Source organism: Lissotriton helveticus, chromosome 4_1 (assembly GCF_964261635.1).
Source record: "Lissotriton helveticus chromosome 4_1, aLisHel1.1, whole genome shotgun sequence".
In the NCBI taxonomy this organism is placed as follows: domain Eukaryota; kingdom Metazoa; phylum Chordata; class Amphibia; order Caudata; family Salamandridae; genus Lissotriton; species Lissotriton helveticus.
In genome coordinates this window covers 955,936,447-955,957,039 of record NC_136063.1, presented here as the reverse complement: position 1 = coordinate 955,957,039, position 20,593 = coordinate 955,936,447, and the positions used below count along the sequence as shown (strand labels likewise).

Genomic DNA, 20,593 nt, shown 5'->3' with positions numbered 1-20,593 from the left:
TTCTTCGAACTCCGGATATATAAGTCACTGTCTGAAACGCCCATAGAAAAACGCTGCTTTCTATATCCATATTTTACAACGAGTTGTGATTTTAAACTAACCATACCGGCAGGTTCAAGAATATGAATCCCCTGATGAAGGGCCTAGTGACCGAAATGCATTGGGCAAGGGATATATATGTGTGAAAGAAAATTATTGATATGAAAATAACATAATGAAAAGTTAAAAAATTCAAGAAAATTCAAATAAAACTTTATTCAAAGGAACTTTCAACAAAATTGTCAATCAGGTGTTTTTTAAACATCATTTTTCTGAGTGCGTTTGGGGACGTTGTTCACTTTTGGAATAACGCTACAGGACTGACTTGTTTGTAGGAGGGTCAGGAGGAAAGTAGCCCCTCCCCATCTTTAAGAAAACTCGTCCAGTCTGGTTTCCCGCAGGGGCACAGGCACCATGGCCAACACAATGGCAATAAGTCTAATTGCCGAAAAAAGTATGCAAAACCATCAAGCATTGTACTCCTGCTTCATTGACTTCAAGGCGGCCTTTGACCGTATAAACCGTCAACTACTATGGTCCAAATTAAAGCAGCAGGGCTTGCCGGACACAATTCTAAACCCTATAATGGATTTATATACAGATACCTGGATGCAGGTAAAGATTGCTAATGGGCACCGGCTGACACGAAAGATCAACACACATGACGGATTAAAACAGGGCTGTGTGCTGGCCCCTTATCTTTTTAATTTGTTCATGGCAGACCTAACCTTAAGGCTGGATGAAACCAATGCTCACCCACCGCGGCTAGGAACACTACGCCTGACACATCTCTCCTATGCCGACGATGTGGTGCTCCTAAGTCAAACAAAAATAGGTCTGCAACGTCTCCTGCACGAACTGGCAGATTACACAAAGCTTAATCTTCTCGAAATCAAGAGCCAGAAAACAAAGATCATGATACTGACCCGTCGACGAAATACTATGCCGGTTTTTGTTATAGACAATAAAAAATTGGAAGTGGTGGGCAATTACAAGTATTTGGGAATACAATTGGACAGTCGCCTCAACTTCTCTCAGCACTTCGATGCCATCGAAAAAAAAGGAATAGCCCTGTTACATGCGTTCAATAGCATTTCCAAACAGCTCAAGGCTTGTTTTTTAATCCACTTCTGACAGTCATCAAAGCCAAGCTGCTACCTACAATAGGCTATGGCAGCGTGTTACATCATGGCAGAAGTGCACAGCTCCTAGACCGAATTCAAACTAGAGCCTACAAGCGGGTTTTTAGTGTATCGTCCAATGCCTCACCTGCGCAGGTCCGATTGGAGTTCGGCCTGCAATCCCAAGAACTGCAAAAAAAGTATGAGACCATTAAATTCTGGTACGATATTTGGATGAACAGGAAAACAGGAATTAACCAAGCCACCTGGGAAGCAATGCAAAATAACCCTAATTCTCAGTACGCTAAGTATTTAAAACTATCCCTCGACACTACTGAACTTACAGCCCTGTGGCAAACTAACCTACTGGTATCATCATTCAAGCTGGCGATTAAAAGGGCTGCAAACAGGCACTCTCTGATCAATGACAAGTTAATCTTCAGTCACAGAGCGCACGCCTGGATGATAATACAATCATACAAAGTGCTTAAACCTGCAGCCTACTTTGGTCTTTCCTTTTCCTCACATGTCAAAACGAAATACCTTAATTTGAGGATGGGTAATCTGCCGACAAATGCTGACAAATCGGATTGGAGGAAACCGGACACTAAGGAGTGTGATCTATGTGGAGATGCAAAACAAGACTTTATCCATCTACTATGCATCTGTCCTGCACTGGATCAGGAACGACGGTACTGGTTAAAGTCAAAGTTAATTGAACATAGAATACGTACCTGTCGCTACGCGGTCATACAAGCCTTGTGTACAGTGGATCCACAATTGATCTGCAGATTAGTCAAATTTGTCATGAACTTTGAGAACAAAAGGGGTATTACCGCACAAGTTTGAAAAGTAAATTAAATTTTGTTTTCTCCTTTATTTTTTATTTTTTTTAATGTTATGCAAGACATCCACCTACCTTTTGTTCTTTGGTAGTTAACGGAAGACGAGTTTTTACTTACTGTTGCACAACAAGTAAATGGACAATATATAATTGAATTTACTTGGCACTGGATGTTTCTTGTACGTACCTTTGTATTTTAATGTTGCTAAATTTAAATCATGGATGCTCGTTGATCATTCATTTTAAATGGCTGTTCCTTTTTCTACTTTTTGTAATGGTTTTTATTAACTATACAATAAAGTTTATTTACTCTCTCTTCCAGTCTTCCTTGATGAGATGTTAGTGTTCTATGACTGTATTGCACACAATGAAGCTATTGCATTGTACTGTTTTGTTTCCAGTGGTAATTATCCCCTGAAAAGATGAAAAAGGCGGCTCCCTAAATCACTTATAGTCACTGCTCTAGAAAATCATGCACCCCTTTGGCATTCATGGTCCTGTTTGCTCTCCCATGTGGCAGTGAGGCCATGCTGCATAAGTCCAGCTGCGACTTTCCTGGCTTTGGAAGTGGCATTAAACACCAACTTCCAGTCCTGCCTGGTACTGTCAGGGTACCCAAATGAAGATCTTTTTTATAAGGAGTCCATTTTCAGATTAGATTAAAAATGACCCACTTCTAAATTTCTTTCAAACAAAATATATTAATATATTTGTGGATTTAATTCATCAGGTTTTTATGAAGTGACATTGAAAGACAATCGAATGATTTCATAATAAGAAACAGCCAACACATGGTTCGAGGTGGCCATCTTTTTCAAGGCTCAATTTATTATAAGTGTTATTGAATATAGGTCTCATTCTCTGTGTCAAACCAATTATGCTTATAGGCAATTCCGAAGGCGATCCATCAAAATAATGTACATTAATTTTATCTTCCATCTCAGTAGCAAGTTTTTATTTCTCCCCAACAAGAAGTATAAGGAGATTGAACACCACGATCTGTAAAGTGATTCACTGGTAAGAGTTGTCAAAAAGTGCCTAGACCAGGGATGTCTGACCCTATCATGTGTCAGTTACTATCCTACACTATGATGGTTATATAATCTACACAAATAGAGCTTGTACGGTCCTTATTTTGGATGCACACATCAATACATCTGGATCAGTTGATTATGGATCTTGAAATAGGCTTATAAATGTATTCTTGAAATTAGTTTTGATGTATAGTTTGATTTCTTGATGGAAACTGGATTTTTGTTATGTGAATTGATTCATGGAAGATGTATAATAATGATTCAAGAATTATGTGTTTTTGTTATACAAGAATTGATATATGGAAGTTGTATGATTCTATTTAAAGAAACCTGCAATAACAAACAAGGCAATACATTAGAAAGTTGTACAATGTATATGTCACACTGATACAAATCTTTTAAGGACTCTCTGCCGAAAGTAACATCTGGTTACGTACTTGCCTTAGCAGCAGGTTTAAGTGCAACAGATGCATCTGTTGCAAATACGTACCAAATGGAATGAGTGTGTTTACATGTGGTAAAACACAGTCTGTTTATCAAATTCAAACTTTCATTAATTGCAAGTTCACATTTGGTTTTTATATCATGCAGATAATTTGTAAACAGGCCTTTTTAGGTTCCTCTATTAGTTGGCATTGCAACACTTTTTGAATCTGGCAAAAGTGCATGATTTCAAGATGGCATGCCCTACTGGCTGGAAAAGAGATAAATAAGACTTGTTTGGGCGGTTTCTAAATACCATTGTGAGTGGGATGATACCACACTGATTGTTAACTTACTTTGGAAGGTACGTCTCTTTGAGCTTAGACATTGATTGTTGTAATAATAGCATACCGAGGGCATGATTATCAGAAGGATGTTTCCACTTAGTTGCCTGTATTATTTTTGTATATTTTTCTGCAGAGAAAATGCTTTTGTTGCTGTATAGATTTTGCGGGCACAATGAATTTCAATGATCCTCATGGATGAAAAGTGAAGTAGAATTCAAATCCACAATAGGATACATGACTGCAGTTAATCTATATAATTTAAATTTAGTCATAGCAAACAAAGTTTGAGCATCGGATCCTAACATACGTTATGTGTCACTGGTTCCTTATGGGAAACTTATATGTTGTGACATTTTTCTTTTTTCTACATGAGACTTGTCACTGAGGTATCTCTGAATATGTTTAATCTTATACTTTTAAGATATATCCAAATTTTGTATGATGAAATTACAGGGACTGCTCTAATGCCTTGACTTTTGAAAGAAATGATGTATGAAGATACAAGAAGGGATATTGTATATATAAATCAGTGGTAGGTTTGTTAAGATGTGTATGGGGGTTCTCAGAGCTATCCAAACTGTGAGTAATTAGACAATAGCATTCTTCAATGTGCTTGTAGATGCATTCCTTACTGAAGACTTCTCAGATGAGAAGCTTCTGAGCTACTGGTAGCTGTTTAGCTACCTGTATGTAGCTCTCTTGTGTGCAGCACAGTGAACTAAATTACAAGCTTTTGCTTGGTTGAATTTATATATTTATTCTAAAACTGAAAAGCATGTATTTGAGATGAAAATGTGTGTGTATTTTCAGAACACATAAGTTGATGTTTGGGGAATAATGATTGCATTTCCAATATATATTTAAAGCAGACATTTGAGTGACAAAAATTATACAGTGTTGGGAATCACTTATTACTAATATTTTTAACATGATGCTAGTCGCATTGCAGCAATGACTGTTATGTTAGCCAAGTAGAGGCATTTGACAAAGATAAAGCATTTTTTACATTCCTGCTGGTAACCATCCTGATGCACAGAGGTGGTCACTGCTAGTACTCTTGCATATGGTGGTCATCAACAAAACCTTGTCTTATGTGGTTACTATAACATCTCTAATAATATTAGTAACTCAGGAAGATTTTCATTGAACATAAGTAGATCTTATTACAGAAAAGGTTGGAGACCCCTGCTCTATTTTATTGGGTAATCCATTACACTGAGGAAGCTACATAACTCCCTTTATAATCTATACTTTATACTAGAATTATTTATTTGATTAGCTATGTACTTCATTAATTTATTTACTGTAACTCTTTGCATTGTGACATAAGTGAAAGAATCAAAGATAGTTGATGAATAACTTTTTTACTATGTGCCCCCTTTCTTTGTAAACCAATTGTAGTAAAGAGGGTATTCCACAGACTTAAATATTATTGGGATCAATTGATCAAGAAAATAAGAGCACAAATTGTATAAATATGTGAATTATTAAATTATTAGGCAAAGTTAAATATTAAGATGGAGGCCAATGCTGTTTGTAGTAGACATCCATTTTCTGTCCATATATACAAATTTGAATTTGATTGCACTTTATTGTTTATATCAATTTGTTGCATGTAGGATTATCAATAGTTTTTTAGACTATTTAAGTGTCAAATAGAATATTTGTGTATACACATTAACCATTTCAATGTATATTACTTGAGGATGTGAATTAATAATAGAGGTTATTTTGAAACTTTGTATGTATGTATAATATGTATCTTTCAAATTCCGTTTTTTTTCCATGTGTAAAGTACACGTGGAAAAAAAACTACAGCTCTGAAGAATCACATTTTTCTGAATACCACAAAGCACGTGTTGGCTGTTGCTTTGTAGACATTTGGATTATCTATTGATCATGTTAATATTATGTATAACATAATGAAGATGCTACTTTATTTTGTTACTTGAAGACATAATTGATTGATCAAAATGTGTTTTAGTATTAAGTGATATGATTCTGCATATAATGTTTTGCTTCAGTTAGATATGGACACCATACTCTACCCGAAAATATTTGTATAAATTTGCATAAAATAGCCGGTCATTAATGGTGGACCGGCCAGGGTGGGATTTAGTATTTGCAGAGTCACTGATACAGACTACTTCGGGGTTGATTTCGATGTCGTTCAGAAAGGCTCCCAATTGGATTCGGGTCCACAGAATCCTATTCGGGAAAGCTTTCTGAACAACCAATTATGATGTTCCGAAAGTGTTTGGACTTTCGAACTCGTTCCGGATGGCATTCGGAGGAACAGAGTGGTTTGGAGCCGACTCGTACAGGTCTACGGACTGCGTTTCTGACCGAGCAATTACGATGACAGATTCGGATATCCTTTCCAAATCAGTTTGTCTGACACGGATTGGCTGTCAGAATCTCATGATGGGGGCCCGTAGCAGGCCCCCTTCACCCGGAGCCTTCTGAATGCGGCCTGAGGGGGCCCCCAATGGACCCCCCTTTCAAACCATGCACACTGTGGTAGGCACCAAGGGGTTGCCGCCACAGGGTGCACGATTTTCCCCACCCACCCCTTTCTTCAATGGAAACCTATGTATTCGGTCAGAACACAGGCTCCCATTGAAGTCAATGGTAGTCCAACAGAATGGTATCCGGAACCATTGTAATCGGATGGTCGGACTCCCCAAATCCAATCCGGTTGGAAACCATTCCGAGACCGATTCGGACAAAATGCGTTCCGAATGACATTGTAATCGACCCCTTAGTCTGTGTCTTTTATTTTCAAAGAAACCTCATCAGACTAAGCTAGTGGTTGTATGTAATTGGTGCTTAAATGCTTGTTCTCCACTGTGAACTGTTTTGAGGGTTGCAGGTCTCTTTTAGTGAGGGCTCTAAAGGCATCCACTGAGACTGTCACATGGGATGCTGTAGAGAAGAATGCAACTATGTACTATAAAGTGAACAACGTGAAGTAATTTAAACCATCTACCTTAAGGTGAGCTCAAGGTAATAAAGACAGTTGTGACAATGATTAATACTATAGCAAAAGAACGCACTGGAGACTACAAAAAAGGGATGTAAGGAGAGTTTGGAAGGAGTATAAAGCTGGTATTTAACTTGCAAATAAATATTATATCTCCAAGATATCAGATCAATTCGTAAATTCTTTCCAGGAGTAGTTTAAAACCCTGAAATACATTCTACAGAGCAAATTACTTGAGATTTGGATATCTTACAACCTTTCTAGAAAATTAGACTCACTATTTTTACCCAAAGATGGAGAGGCTAATTGAATTAACACTTCATCTGAAACATCTAGAAAAGTCTTAAATCTACATTAGATTCAGTATAATATTTCCTAATGTTTCAAGAACTCCATGATCTGAACAAATCTGATTTATACACATTCATGTTTGTTATTTGAAATAAAAAACAATAGAAATTACCTCTAGGGAATCACCCGAGACCACCAGGGCACAGTCATGCTTCCTTCTAAAGGCATTTAGCTCCAAATGAGCTTCTCCTCGATTGCTTACCTGCAATAAATAAAAAGAATTGTTTAAAATGCAAGCAGTGAAAGAGTAGTAGAACAAAGAAGTATAACCAACTGATTGATTTGTAACACATTGTGTTCGGTGAGTCGGTTTCCCTCTTCCATCGGAAATCTGTCTTTGACACTGATACAGGTGCTTTACTATTGGAATGGTTCCATGCTTTTGTTTTGCCTAAGTTCTTTCCTTTTGATGACCTAGAGAAATGGGTTGAATGTTGTGGGAGCTATGGCTTGTTGGAGCTGATTGCAGACATGAGGTTTCTTAGTGTGATCGTCTGGTCTGCTTTGGTCCCGCTGGTGGGTCACATCACAGCCTTGCACAACTGCTGTGTTGTTGAGATGGATCAGTCTATACTGCATTAAATATGGACTATGACATTGCATTCACTGCCGGGCTGGATGGGTGAGACCTGATCGCCTGCCAGGTGCTGCCCCTTACTGACTCCCGACCCAACGCATATTCCAGGAGTGGGCACCTGGAGCTTATGCTCAATGGAATGTGTCTGGATAGTTTTTGCGATGGGGAACAGGCCCCAATCTTACTGTGGAGATTGGTTGTCTGGGGAGGGGGTTGGGGGGGGGGGGGGGGGGTCAGTCCGTGATGCGGAGCAATCCCCGGCTCACAGTAGACACATTGTCCTGAGAGGGTGAGGTTCTGTGCAGCACCTTTATGACGGGGAGCAGCCCCAGCTTCCTGGAGACGCTCTGACTGAAAATGATGGTTTGATTGTTCAGGGGATTACGGTTAATTCCCCCTAAAGAACAAGTTACTTTACCTTTGGTTTGTTATAGATTCCGTACCTGAGAATTACCCCCAGGCGTCAGACTGGATCTGGAAAAAATTTCGGCAACAGTACCTCTGCGTGTTGGAAGGTGGCATCGGTTAGCTACGTGTTCGTCGTTGGTGTCGTGTAGCCGGGATGACGTTGCGGCAGCTACTTAGACACCCCCCTCGCACGCGGACGTCAGTTCTAGTACACAACTTTCCGCGCCAGAAACGCAGAGCCATGCAAGACACTGACCACTGGTGCACAAAACTAGGGCCCTGAAAGAATAACCTTAACCCTGGAAATCAGTTCACAGAACAGGGAGCATGGGTGGGGTGGTAGGGAATCTATAACTAACTAAAGTTTCTTACAGATATATTGTTATATCGTTACCGAAGTTAAGTATATCGTTATATCGTTACCGAAGTTAAGTTAAGTAACATGTTCATCTAAAAGAAAGACTTTAGTTATAGATTCCTTACCTTAGAAAAGCAACCCCGTGGTTGGATTTGCACACAGAGTTCACACCAGAAAGTCCTGGAGAACAGAACAGCCAAAGAAGCCATCTCTCCGGACTTGACTGTCCAGGCAGTAGTGCTCGGTGAACATGTGCAGTGATGCCCACGTAGCTGCCTGACAGATGTCATTCAGAGGAGCGCCTCACCCCAGAGCAGTAGTGGCTGCCATCGCCCTGGTGGAATGGGCACCTTCTTTGCAAGAGAATAGCATGTTTTGATACACAAGATGACCCATTGGGAATTAGTCCGCTTGTGTACGGCTCGACCTTTCTATGCGCCCACGTACCCAACAAAGAGCTGGTCATCCACCCGGAACTGTTTGGTGCGATCCAGATAAAAGAAAAGCGCCGGCTTATGGGTCCAGAAGGTGGAGCCTCTCTTCCGCTTTCGAAGGATGCGGAGGTGGAAAGAGGGTGGGCAAAATGATGGTTTGCCCGATGTGAAAGGCAGTGACAACCTTGGGCAAGAAGGATGGACGAGTCCTGAGGACAATTTTGTACGGATGCACAGGCAGAAAAGGATGCTTAGAAGAAAGCGCCTGGAGCTCACTCACTCGTCTGGCAGAGGTGATGGCCATCATGAATGCAGTTTTAAGAGTTAAAAGCCTCAAAGGACAATTGTGAAGCGGCTCAAAGGGAGCACACATTAAATAAGTTAAAACCAGGTTCAAGTCCCACTGAGGCATAACGAAGGGAACAGGAGGAAAGAGATGAGTTATGCCTTTCAAGAAACAATTTACAACCAAGGACTTGAAAAGAGAAGGCTGATCGGGAAGCAGAAGGAAGGCAGAGATGGCCGAGAAATAGCTCTTGATAGTGTCCAGAGCAGAGCCCTGCTGGGCCAAAGAAAGAAGGAACAAGAGAACCTCAGAAAGAGGGGCAGAAAGGGGATCCACAGCCTTTGCTGTGCACCATGCCACAAATTTGTTCCACCGGCAGGCGTATACTGTCTTGGTGGAGGGACGCCTGGCTGCCAGAATTACAGCACAGACTACAGGAGGCAGGTCGAAAGACGTCAACTGCCGCCGCTCAATCTCCACGCAAGGAGGTGGAGGCTGGAGAGGTTCGGGTGGAGTACCGTCCCCTATTACTGCGACAGAAGATCCTCCCGAAGAGGCAGACGGGTCGGAGGATCTATGGCCATGTTGAGCAGCTCAGGATACCAGAGTCTTCGTGCCCTATCCAGAGCCATAAGAATGACTTGAGCCCGGTCGCGCCTGAGCTTCTTCAGCACTCTGGGCATACAACAGACTGCAACCCCACTCGCGACGAAAAGAGTTGCCTAGCGAGTGCGGGCTTGGAAATTCCAGCGTGCAGGATCGCTGACATTGTGCGTTCTCTTCGGTGGAGAATAGATCTAACCAAGGCTCCCCCCACTGTCGAAAGAGACCTTGCACCACCTCCAAGTGAAGACGCCATTCGTGATCCATCATGCACCTGAGGCTGAGTTCGTGGGCCCTGGCGTTCAGTGAACCTGCCAGGTGTTGAACCACCAGGGATATGCCCTGATGTTCCAGCCATGTCCAGAAGCGGAGGGCCTCTTGCATAGGGTCCACGACCCCACCCGCCCTGTTGGTTGCAGTACTACATGGCGGTGGTGTTGTCCGAAATGAACGCCTGCACTACTCTTCCTTGGACAGAGGGAAGGAATGCCTTGAGTGCAAGACGGATCACCCGGAGCTCCAGAAGGTTGACATGGAGCCCGGACTCTGCCGGAGACCAGAGACCTCTGATCTCCGCCTCCCCCACGTGGATGCTGTTGACCCAACCCTGGTTCGTGAGCCACCACTGCAGTTGTCCAGCAGTGCCCTCCGAGATCTGAATGTAGTCAGACAGATTCCCCTGATGCTGCGCCCACTGGAACTTCAGGTCCCACTGCAGAGCCTGCATATGCCACCGGGCATGATCTACCAGCAGGATGCAGGAGGCCATGAGGCCCAGCAGCCTCAGGGTCAGTCTGACTGAAACCAGGAAGAAGGGCTGAAAGATCAGCATCATAGCCCGAATATCCCAGACTCGCTGTTTGGGAGGATAGACCCGAAACCGCGTCGTGGCCAGAACCGCTCCGATGAAGAGGAGCTTCTGAAAGGGACTCAAGTGTGACTTCGGCACAATGATGGAGAACCCCAGCGAATGCAGGAGGTTGGCCGTGGTCTGGAGGTGGGAGACGACTGCCTGAGGCGAGCCTGCCTTCAACAACCAGTCATTGAGACAGGAGAAGACTGAAACCCCTGATCTGCGAAGATGAGCTGTAAACACTGCCATCTCTTTCGTGAACACCTGAGGAGCGCTGGTAAGGACAAAGGGGAGCACGGTGAACTGAAAAAGCTCATGGCCTACCATGAACCTCAGGTAGCGCCAGTGGACCGTAAGGACGGGGATGTGAAAATAGGGGTCCTGCAAGTCCAACGCTACCACCCAGTCTTGTGGGTCGAGGGAAGACAAGACCTGAGCAAGCATCAACATCTTGAACTTCTCCTTCCGGAGGAAGCGGGTGACGTTCCTGAGATCCAAGATAGGATGCAGGCCCTTGTCCTTCTTGGGAACCAGAAAGTAGTGGGAATAACAACGACAACCTACTTCTGGGAAAGGAACGTGCGCAATGACTCCCAAGGCCAAGAGAGCCGTAACTACCTGCTGGAGAAGGGCCAGGTGATCCTCCGACATGCGGTGGTATTGCAGTGGCATGGCTGTAGCAGTAGCCTCGAAGGGGAGGGAGTAGCCCCTTCGGACTATCTGAAAAACCCACCTGTCCGACTTGATGGTGCGCCAGTGGGGATGTGATGGTGAATCCAGCCGCCCACTGGCGTTCGATGGGCCTGAAATGTTGGACTAGGAAGGTTTGGAGGCTGCTGCAGAGGGGGGGATTGGTGGACTGGCCCACCCGCTGGCCCCAGGAACCACAACGGTTGTTCCCACGTCCCCCTCCGCCCAAAGGTGGGGAACTTGCTGCGGTCTGTGGCCCTGGGCAGGACGTAGCGGGCAACCCTTCCGGTGCCACGAAAGGGGTGAAAAGGGGACTGCGCGGGCAGCTGGAGAGGCCCGAGGACTTGGCCATGGCTCGTCAGTTCTTGAAACGCTCTAAAGCGTTGTCGGCTTTGTCGCCGAAAAGGTGACGGCCATCAAAGGGCATGTCCATGAGTGTATTCTGGATATCCCTAGAAAAGCCAGAGGATCTCATCCAGGCTTAGAATCTAAGATCTACCAAAGTAGAAATCGTTCTACCCAGAGAGTCGGCAGTATCCAGTCCACAATGGATGGCAAACTTGGCCTCATCCCTCCCGGTGGCAACAGTCTGGGAGAGCACTGTCCGGGACTCCTCCGGACACTGAGGCGCCCCCTGCGCAACCAAGTCCCACACACAGTGGGAATAATGGCCCAATAGACATGCGGTGTTTACCGACCGCAGTCCCAAGCTGGCGGATTTCCTCCAGCTGGGCGGTAGGGAAAGCACTTTTTGAAGTAGAGGCTTGGACCACCAAGCTCTCAGGGGTCAGGCGGTGGCGTTGGGTAATCATCCTATCCACGGGAGCCCCCATATTGGGCCTGGACCAAGTGCCCAAAAGGATGTCAGTAAGGGCCTCGTTGAACGGAAGCAGAGGCTCCGAAGAGCTCGCCGCCGGCTGAAGCACCTCTGTCAGGAGGTTAGTCCTGACTGCCACGGTGGGGAGTTCGAGGTTGAGAGCCTCGGCTGTCATATGCAACACCACTGCGTACGAAGCTCTCTCCTCCGTAGCCACGGTAGGGGGAGACAACATGCCATGGTCAGGGGAGGTGTCCAGATCACTGGTACCCCCCCAGTTCCTCTCTCCAGTCCTGTTCAGATTCTACCTGATCAGCTAAAGGGTCTCCTGACTCCTCCCAGTCCTCCTCCCCATCCTCGGGGTGCCAACCTGGCTGAAAGGGGACCCCAGGAGTGACCACGGGTACAAAAACCCCTCTCTGCGCCAGATCCGGCATCGGGCGACGAAGCTCCGGCTCCACGTCGGGATGGAGGCCAGGGTCGATGTCGGCCGGGGGGCCGACCGGCGTCGAATTCGGTAATGGTGCCAGAGGAAGTGGCACGGGTGGAGGCGTAATGAGGTCAACCGGCGCCGATCTGGATCCAGGCCTGGATCCAATGGGGGTCTGCGGCGGCGGGGCCGGAGCCGTTGGCAAAAAAGGCCTAGGCCCCCCAGCCGGTTCCGCGGGGCCCGAAGGTGCGCCTGCGGGTCCGGGACACCCAAAGATTGCATGCATCGCCTCGTACAACGTACGAAGCAGTGCGGGAGTCGCGCTAGGTCCCGGACAGGGAGGGAAACGCCGAGTTGACTCTTTGGGCTCCGCACGAGGAGCCCCGGGAGGGGCACCACCTGCATCCCTCGTGAGATCGGCCGACCAAGAGGTGAAGTCGAAGAGCGACGATGCTTCTTTGACTTCTTCTCATGCTTCGACTTACCCGACCCTGAGTGTGAAGACTTTGATGACTTGAATGAACGGTGGAGGCTCAGTGACCGGTCCCTCGCGATCGGGACATCAAACGGCGCAGAGCCGACTGACGGCACACAAGCAGCTTTCAGGACTGCTCCCACAAAGCCTTCAGCGCCATCGACCAGCAGTCAGAGCACGACTTGGGGTTGTGGTTGCGCTCCAGGCAAAAGATGCACACGCAGTGCATATCTGTCACCGACATCAGTCAGTTACAGGAACAGCAGGCCTTGAAACCGGGCAGCCATCGTGCACCACGAGTCAAAGACTCAAAGAAGAAGTCAACAAAAGTCAAGAAAAAAGTCAGTCAAAAAGTGGCTGGAGGTACTGCTGTTCACGGATCTGCTTTGGCTGGCGTCAGCGAGTGAAGGCAGCGTCTAAGTAGCTGCCGCGACGTTACCTGGCGATATGACGCCTACGACGAACACGGAGCCGACCGACACCACCTTCCGACACGCAGAGGTACTGCTGACGAAAACCTTTCCGGATCCAGTCTGACGCCTGGGGGTAATTCTAAGGTAAGGAATATATAACTAATGTGTTTCTTTCGGATAGCCCAAGCAACAGGATGTTTTTTTGGGGGGGAAAATGTTTATTGTTATTTGCATAAAACATTGCTGATTACAAACCCATGTATTTATCAGTTCATACATTGTACAAGATAGTGCTTTAAAGTGAACAGAATATATGTACTTTTGCTTCTCCCACTTTCCCAATGTACCCGTCTGTACAGTTAATAACAATTCTACCATGGGGAACGTCATCAGTGTTCATTACTCACTTAGTTCCAGTTCAGATTCTACGGGCGGAGGGGCGCATATGTTCCCACAAAATGCGTTCCATTACCGTCACACTTGCGTCCATTTTCAGGGACACCCTCTGTGAATAAATACCGCCTTTTCCGCTACCATGGCACTGTCTAGATCGCGACACCACTGCTGGTGGGAGGGGACCGTCTCCCCAATGTTGAACTATGTTCCACCTAGCCAGTGTGATACCCAGGGTTGCCCAGTCCAGCGCTGCATGGTTAAGGTCAGTTGGCTCCCGCACGTTGAGAAGGCACCTCCTCGGCTCAGGGAGGATGCCGAAGCCACATAACCGAGTGATTGTAGCCATTACCGCCCCCCAGTATTGTATGATTTTGGGACAGTCCCACAATGTGTGGGAAAAGGTGCCCGCCAACCCACAGCCCCTCAGACACAGTGTTGTATCAGTCCTCCCTATTTTGTGGAGTGTTGTTCTAGTGTAATACATTCTGTGCAGTATTTTGAGTTGCACAAGCTGGAGCCTAGAGGGGAATGCCACTTCGCCTGAGGATGCTAGAGCCTCTTGCCAACCCTGTTCGTCCATCTCCCCCAACTCAGCCTGCCAGTTTTCTCTAAGGTTGTGTGTGTGATCTTTCTGATGGTTAACGAATTTACGGTATGTTAGAGAAATTGCTTTTTTGGTTAGGCAGTCTGACAGTAATCGATCCTCGAGTGGCGAGGACTCAGGGAGAACAGTTCCCGGAGGTATGGCCCTCGTAAGTGCGTGTTTAATTTGCAGGTATCGGTATTCCTCCATCTCTGCCATCTGATATGTTGTCTGTAGGTGAGCAAATGTGACCCCCCCCCTTTTTTCCACGGGTCCCCACCCTGGATATGCCTATTAGATACCACCGGGTGAAACCTTTACTGTTGCGAAGCTTGCCCAACCTTCGGGTGTTCCAGAGTGGTGTGTGTTGTGTTAGCACTCCCTCCCAGTCGAGCGCACAAAGTGCTACAAACCAGATGCGCACAGCGTGCGCTGTGGGGCCAATCAATGCGTGTTTCGGGGATTTATTATATAGTGCATCCAGGATTCCGTCTGTGCCAAGGGTGTATCTATCCATGCGCAATGCTTGTTCGTCCTGTGGGGCGTGGAGCCACTGATTAACCACTATGAGCTGTGAGGTCCAGTAGTATAGTTGAATGTTGGGCAGGGCAATTCCGCCATTGTACCAACCCTGTACTAGCTTCACATTACTAAGCAACAGGATGCTGAAATTGGCCCACACCGGACATTAAGGTATCAAAAAAAGAAAAGAATGGATGAGACAGGTTTTTTGGTGGTGTGGACTCAATATTTTTGTGTAGCAGTTAGTGCGAGACTGTACAGAATGTTGTAATACTGATAAGGCGCTTAAGGGTAAAAAACTATCTATGTAAAATTAGTGTTTGCCGGATGTCCTTTGGGAGGAAGTTGCGGTAGATATCATGGGCCCTAATCAAGGGGAACTTGCCTCGCTTTATTTAATTGTTCTAATTGATCTGTTTCTGAAGTGGCCTGCAGTCAAATGTGTAGTGTATATTTCTACGAAGGATGTAATAAGATTTCTGGAAGAACTGTTTCTGGAAAAAGGGTATCCTTAGTCTCTGCTCTCTGACAATGGGGTGCATTTTGTGATAAGGAGATAAAGAGATTTTTGGAAAGCATGGCGTTTTGCAAAAGAAATGTGTGCTTTACCATCCGGAAACTAATAGTGTTGTTGAGCAATTTAACAGGACCTTGAAGGAAGGCATTTAGATTGCTCGTATGAATGACATGTAGCGAAAAGATAAGATAATAAAACATCCCGCTGCGTAACTACGAAGGATCCAGCATTTTTAAAGCACTTGATACTCCTATGAGGGGCGCAGAAGCGCATCCCTACATGAGTATCATACTACACCATGTAAGGTGTGTGGTTGGAAGGATGTTGTTTTTTTATGACCCTAAGTGGGAATAGTTTACATTTCGTGTGTGATGACCACCAAGGTGATGTTATTGTGTTATGGGAGGCAGCGCATAGCAGTGTGTTGAATGATGAAGTATAAGTGACAGACATGCAGTTCTATGGTTTTCAACATGCTGTTAGCTTTGAACAACTATGCAGGTCCTTTGTGTTTTTTCATACGAGAGTCTGCTTAGCCGATTACTGCACGGGGTTGCCCAATATGAGATTTTCTGTATAGGTGTTGTCTTTAGCTGGCATAGTTGAAGAGAGAGAGGAGTGGAGGGATCTGTAAGGATGGACATTGTTATTGTCATCCTATATCTGAGTGTCTATGTGAGTTTAAAAGAAGCAGTCAGATTGCAAAGATATTTAAGACATGCAGTGAATGGACTATATTAAAGTCCTCCAAAATTGTCCAGTAATGTGTGACAGAGCTCTTCATTTATTCCACGCGAGTTCATTTGCTGATGATTGTTTTTTAACTGTATAGAGCTAGTGATGGACTACCTTCATAGCAGATATGTATTGCGAATTTAATAGGTATAAGTTACAATTTGTTGCTGACCACTGCGCATTATAGTTTTAGCATTATTGTGGGCCATACCTGTTATATATGGAAGTACATATTTACAAGATGCCATGGCGAACCACAGGGCAGACCTTTTTTGCTTACATTCATAATGATCATGGTTTGTAAGCTGAGGATTGTGCCTGAGGGTGCAACTGCTGCTCTGTTGCCGGAACGCAGGTGGTGCCGTTATCTAGGAAATAGCCAATATTTGAACTGTCTTCGGAAGTGTATATGATCCTGTGTGCTTCTAATGCAGTACAAACTAGCAGGTTACAGACAGAGTGTGCAAGCTACGCACCAACTTTTTGCAACCTGCCTGTAGTTTTGAAATTCTAAATTATGTACTAATACATTGCATCAAAAAATTGGCAATCACAGATGGTTACAGAATGCTTAATGAATGTAAATTATGATGTGTGTGACCACCTGCAACTGGCCCTAAACACAGGAATGGTGGTCTTCCGCCCCCTGCAAACCACCATCTTTGCTTTCAAATTCCAAAACCGAAAATATTTTTGTTAAGCAGCCTGCATTCCTTTAAGGAACTGCTGCTGCTTTAAAAACAAATGTTTCCCACTTGAGAAGACATTGGTGGGAGCATACAGTGGTTCTCTTGTCCACTGCCTACACCCCTGAGGTAGCGTGGCATAATTCCCCAAGGGGAAGCTGTCCAGGGCAGATAGGGTTCCTTTTGCAAATGAGTTACCATCACTTCTGAGGCACCTGTAAAGACACAACTGCAGTCACAAGCCTTTCAAATATCTCACTGTGAATTGCAAATAGGAGGAGAAACTCTTTCACAACCCAGCCTAACTGCAACTCTGACTGAGTCGCAAAACCCATTTTGTGATTCAGAGAGGCTTTTCTCTATCACAATTGGGTTTAGTACATTGTTAAAGTCCTTTTGTGGTGGCAAACTCTGATTTTGCTAAACTCGTGGTTTGAGGCCTCAGAAGGGCATTTCCATGAGGTCCTTAGTGGCTTAATTTGCATGTGAAACACTGAATACAAATGAGACGTGATATATTTGTGGAGTATACAGCACACTGTGAAGGATTCCAGTACTGCAGAACTGGAAACTGGCACTACAGTGCCAGTAACATAATTACGTAATTGAAGCCAACTTAGTACCGCAGTCGCCATTTCATGATAGGACTCATATTTACTTTCTGCTTTGAAGACTCTAGTTGACACCAACTACTATCAGTTTCTGGTGTCATTATTTAAACTAGAGAGCAGTGAAATATGGAGTCCATCAAAGTGACTTTACAACTTTGCTATAAATTGTATTTGCAAGAGGAAATTTGCATTGGCACATTTTACAGTTTAGATTATGTCATTCTCATTCATGATAACCATTTCAACAAATACGGGAAAAATTACAAAAAATGTATCAAACTCACTGGTCTGAAAATGTGTATATCTTGAGTTCGGGATACCAAGTGGGAACTTTTAGCAATACAAGTAGCAGTTTCCAGTTTATCACCTGTCAACATCCATATCTGCAAAAGAATATCAAAAGTAAATTAAATTGCAACCTCGCACATTTAACAACGAGCCTTGCTACAGTGTACTATATGCCTGAGTGTGCTCTAAGTGAGCTATCTTATTTTCAACAAAAAATGTGATTGTTAACTGCAGGTAATCAAAAACCTACGTGACTAAAATATACCTCAGGGGTGTACTGAATAAATTATAATCATCAGCTGGACGAGAGTATTTTTATCTGAGACTGAATGTCAATTTAGATTTACAAATGAAGAGCACTTTCCTTTGCCCTGCGTGTTTCGTTGTTTGTTGAGTCTTCTACAGTGCTGTCTCATGTAACCAAAAACACCGTGAAGAATCTTAGCTCTCAGACAATGTAAATCCCACTGCAATATGCCCATCAGTCAGGAGTCTCCTCCCCGACTCGGTGTGGATGTCTAAGCGGTACCCATCTGAGGCTACATATTACCTCCTCACTGCCTTCTTAGTTTATCCAGACCACTGGCAGTGCCATGAAGGACTCAGTCCTGAAGAACGCTGTTCAGTCCACAGGCATCTCTTACTAGGCACCCTCTGCCCCAGTAGTAGCCGTCTTCACCTCAGCTTACACCTTCACTGTCGCTGTACCACAGAGCCCCCTTCTCTAACGTACATATGCACCCTCTCATGCAGCAGCTTCTATACCTCGAGTTTCCACTCTACTACTACGTATCTAACATGCAAACTGACCCAGAGTCTACGTAAGGATTGTTCCTGTGTAGTGCAGGGCTTAACCACCCAGAAGAGTGAATGGGAAAGAATGTGGTGAAAGTTGAACGTTAATGGATTCAAAACAGAACGTGTGTCATCACCGTCTTTTGTCTGTCACAAACTGACTTTCATCAAGTCCTAGATGTCAAGAGGAGCCAGAGGTCAGTCAAACATCATGGCGATGAACAGATCTAGCTGCAGCTACCTTCACAAATGCTTCAAACATTCGGCAGTTCTATGAAATAAGTATTGGATGACAGAATTTTTTTTAGCGTGTCCTTTCCTGATATGAAACGGAAATATCATTCTCCAACAAAAATGTGGTTTTGGTTCCACGGATGACCTCTGTAATAGGGTTCTTTGAAATGCTCATGGATGTCTATATTTCTAACATGGTCTGAACACTCAAAACCATATTAATGAATTGGATGTAATAGAGAAGGACATTAAGATATTAAAATCTATGCAGGACTGATGACGTTTAACTACAAAAAAGGTAGGATTGAAAAGATTCCATGAGACTTCAAACAAAGAAATGATATATATTTGATTGGAAAAATCCAAAAGGAGATTTGGGGGCCACATGTATGACCGTCAGGTTTTACGACTCGCAAACTGCAATTTGCGAATCACAAAATCTGATGTATAACAGTGTCTCAGACACTGTTATATAAAACACAGACAATACACAGACACAGGGTCGCATTAATATTCACAAGGTAGGTCGCAATGTGCGACCTATTGGTAATGGCCTGCACTTACAGGGATGGACTGCAGTTTTCTTTTTTTAAATGCAGCCCATTTTCCTTAAAGGAAAACGGGGTGCATATCAAAAATAAAAATGAAAAGTTTTCTTTTAATTTATTTTAGTGGACAGTGGTCACTGGGACCACTGTCTGATCTAAAAAAAAATTGGGGTCCCTAGGGGACCCCTTCCCATTGTCGAATGGCTAAAGGCCAATTTGAAACTGCAATCCCGGCGCAAAACATTTATACGTACCAGTGCAACTCGCTAATAGGAAGGGACGCCCTTTACACGCCCCTTCCTTATAGTGACTCGCAAACCCTATTTTGAGAGTCGTATTAGGTCACCGACTCACAAAATAGGATTGATATATAGGAAAATGCATTTTACTGGTCGCTAACAGCACACACGACTGGTAAAATTAGTCATATATCTGGCCCTTGGAGAGAGACTGGGTTACTTACTAGATCCACAATGAGATGAACATCACAAACAAGTATTAATTAGAGTTTGAGAGAGGTCCTATACTTTTTTGTGGTAACTATTATTTTTTGGGATGTGCAGGTGAAACATCATTACACATATCCATGAAGACAGGGTTTAGTGGGAAACATAATGTTATAATTTGTGAGAAGTAATAATTTAACGAGCAGTCCATTTCATGAATATACTGATCTCTGAGGTGATTCCCAAAATAAGTAAGACTAAACATTCTGACGCTTTCAGAAAAGGACGACATTCTGCAAAAGCTGGACCATGGTATGGACATGGACAACAGTGGAGTAGTTTACAATTTCCATGTGTGGGCTATAGTAATCTACAAGGTAGGAAAAGATGTGTCAGCAATTTGCCACATATGGTCCTAAGCAGATACATACTGGCTCCAACTGAGACACCATACAATAGGATAACAGGATTAAGTGCCATCTAGTAAGTATTCTGTAAGCATTTTCTTTTTTTCTGAAAGATTATAGATGTTTAAACCACCCTAGATTACAGGTTAGACCATCATCTTGTCAAATTAGTATTCAAATCCCTTTATAATGTACAATTTCACCAGGTTTCCTAACTGGTTATAAGCTACCGATGAAAACATACAAGTTAAAAGGTTAGATATTATTTTTCTTGTCTGACCGAGAGTGAACAACTTCTCTATTGAACTTTTTGTCTGCTTTCCATCTCTCTAATTTATT

At 44.1% G+C, this 20,593-nt stretch overlaps 1 protein-coding gene across 2 annotated transcripts in view; it reads right to left on the bottom strand.

Annotated features, from left to right (window-relative positions):
• The window catches only part of ATP9B (ATPase phospholipid transporting 9B), a 2,445,811-nt gene that overhangs the window by 118,325 nt on the left and 2,306,893 nt on the right, over window positions 1–20,593 (bottom strand). For both annotated transcript variants that reach the window (XM_078687568.1, XM_078687569.1), the window contains exons 20-21: window positions 17,821–17,919; window positions 7,255–7,344 (exon numbers count right to left, since the gene is read on the bottom strand). In XM_078687568.1, coding sequence (XP_078543694.1) covers window positions 7,255–7,344; window positions 17,821–17,919 — 189 coding nt within the window. The remainder of the gene's footprint in view (window positions 1–7,254; window positions 7,345–17,820; window positions 17,920–20,593) is intronic.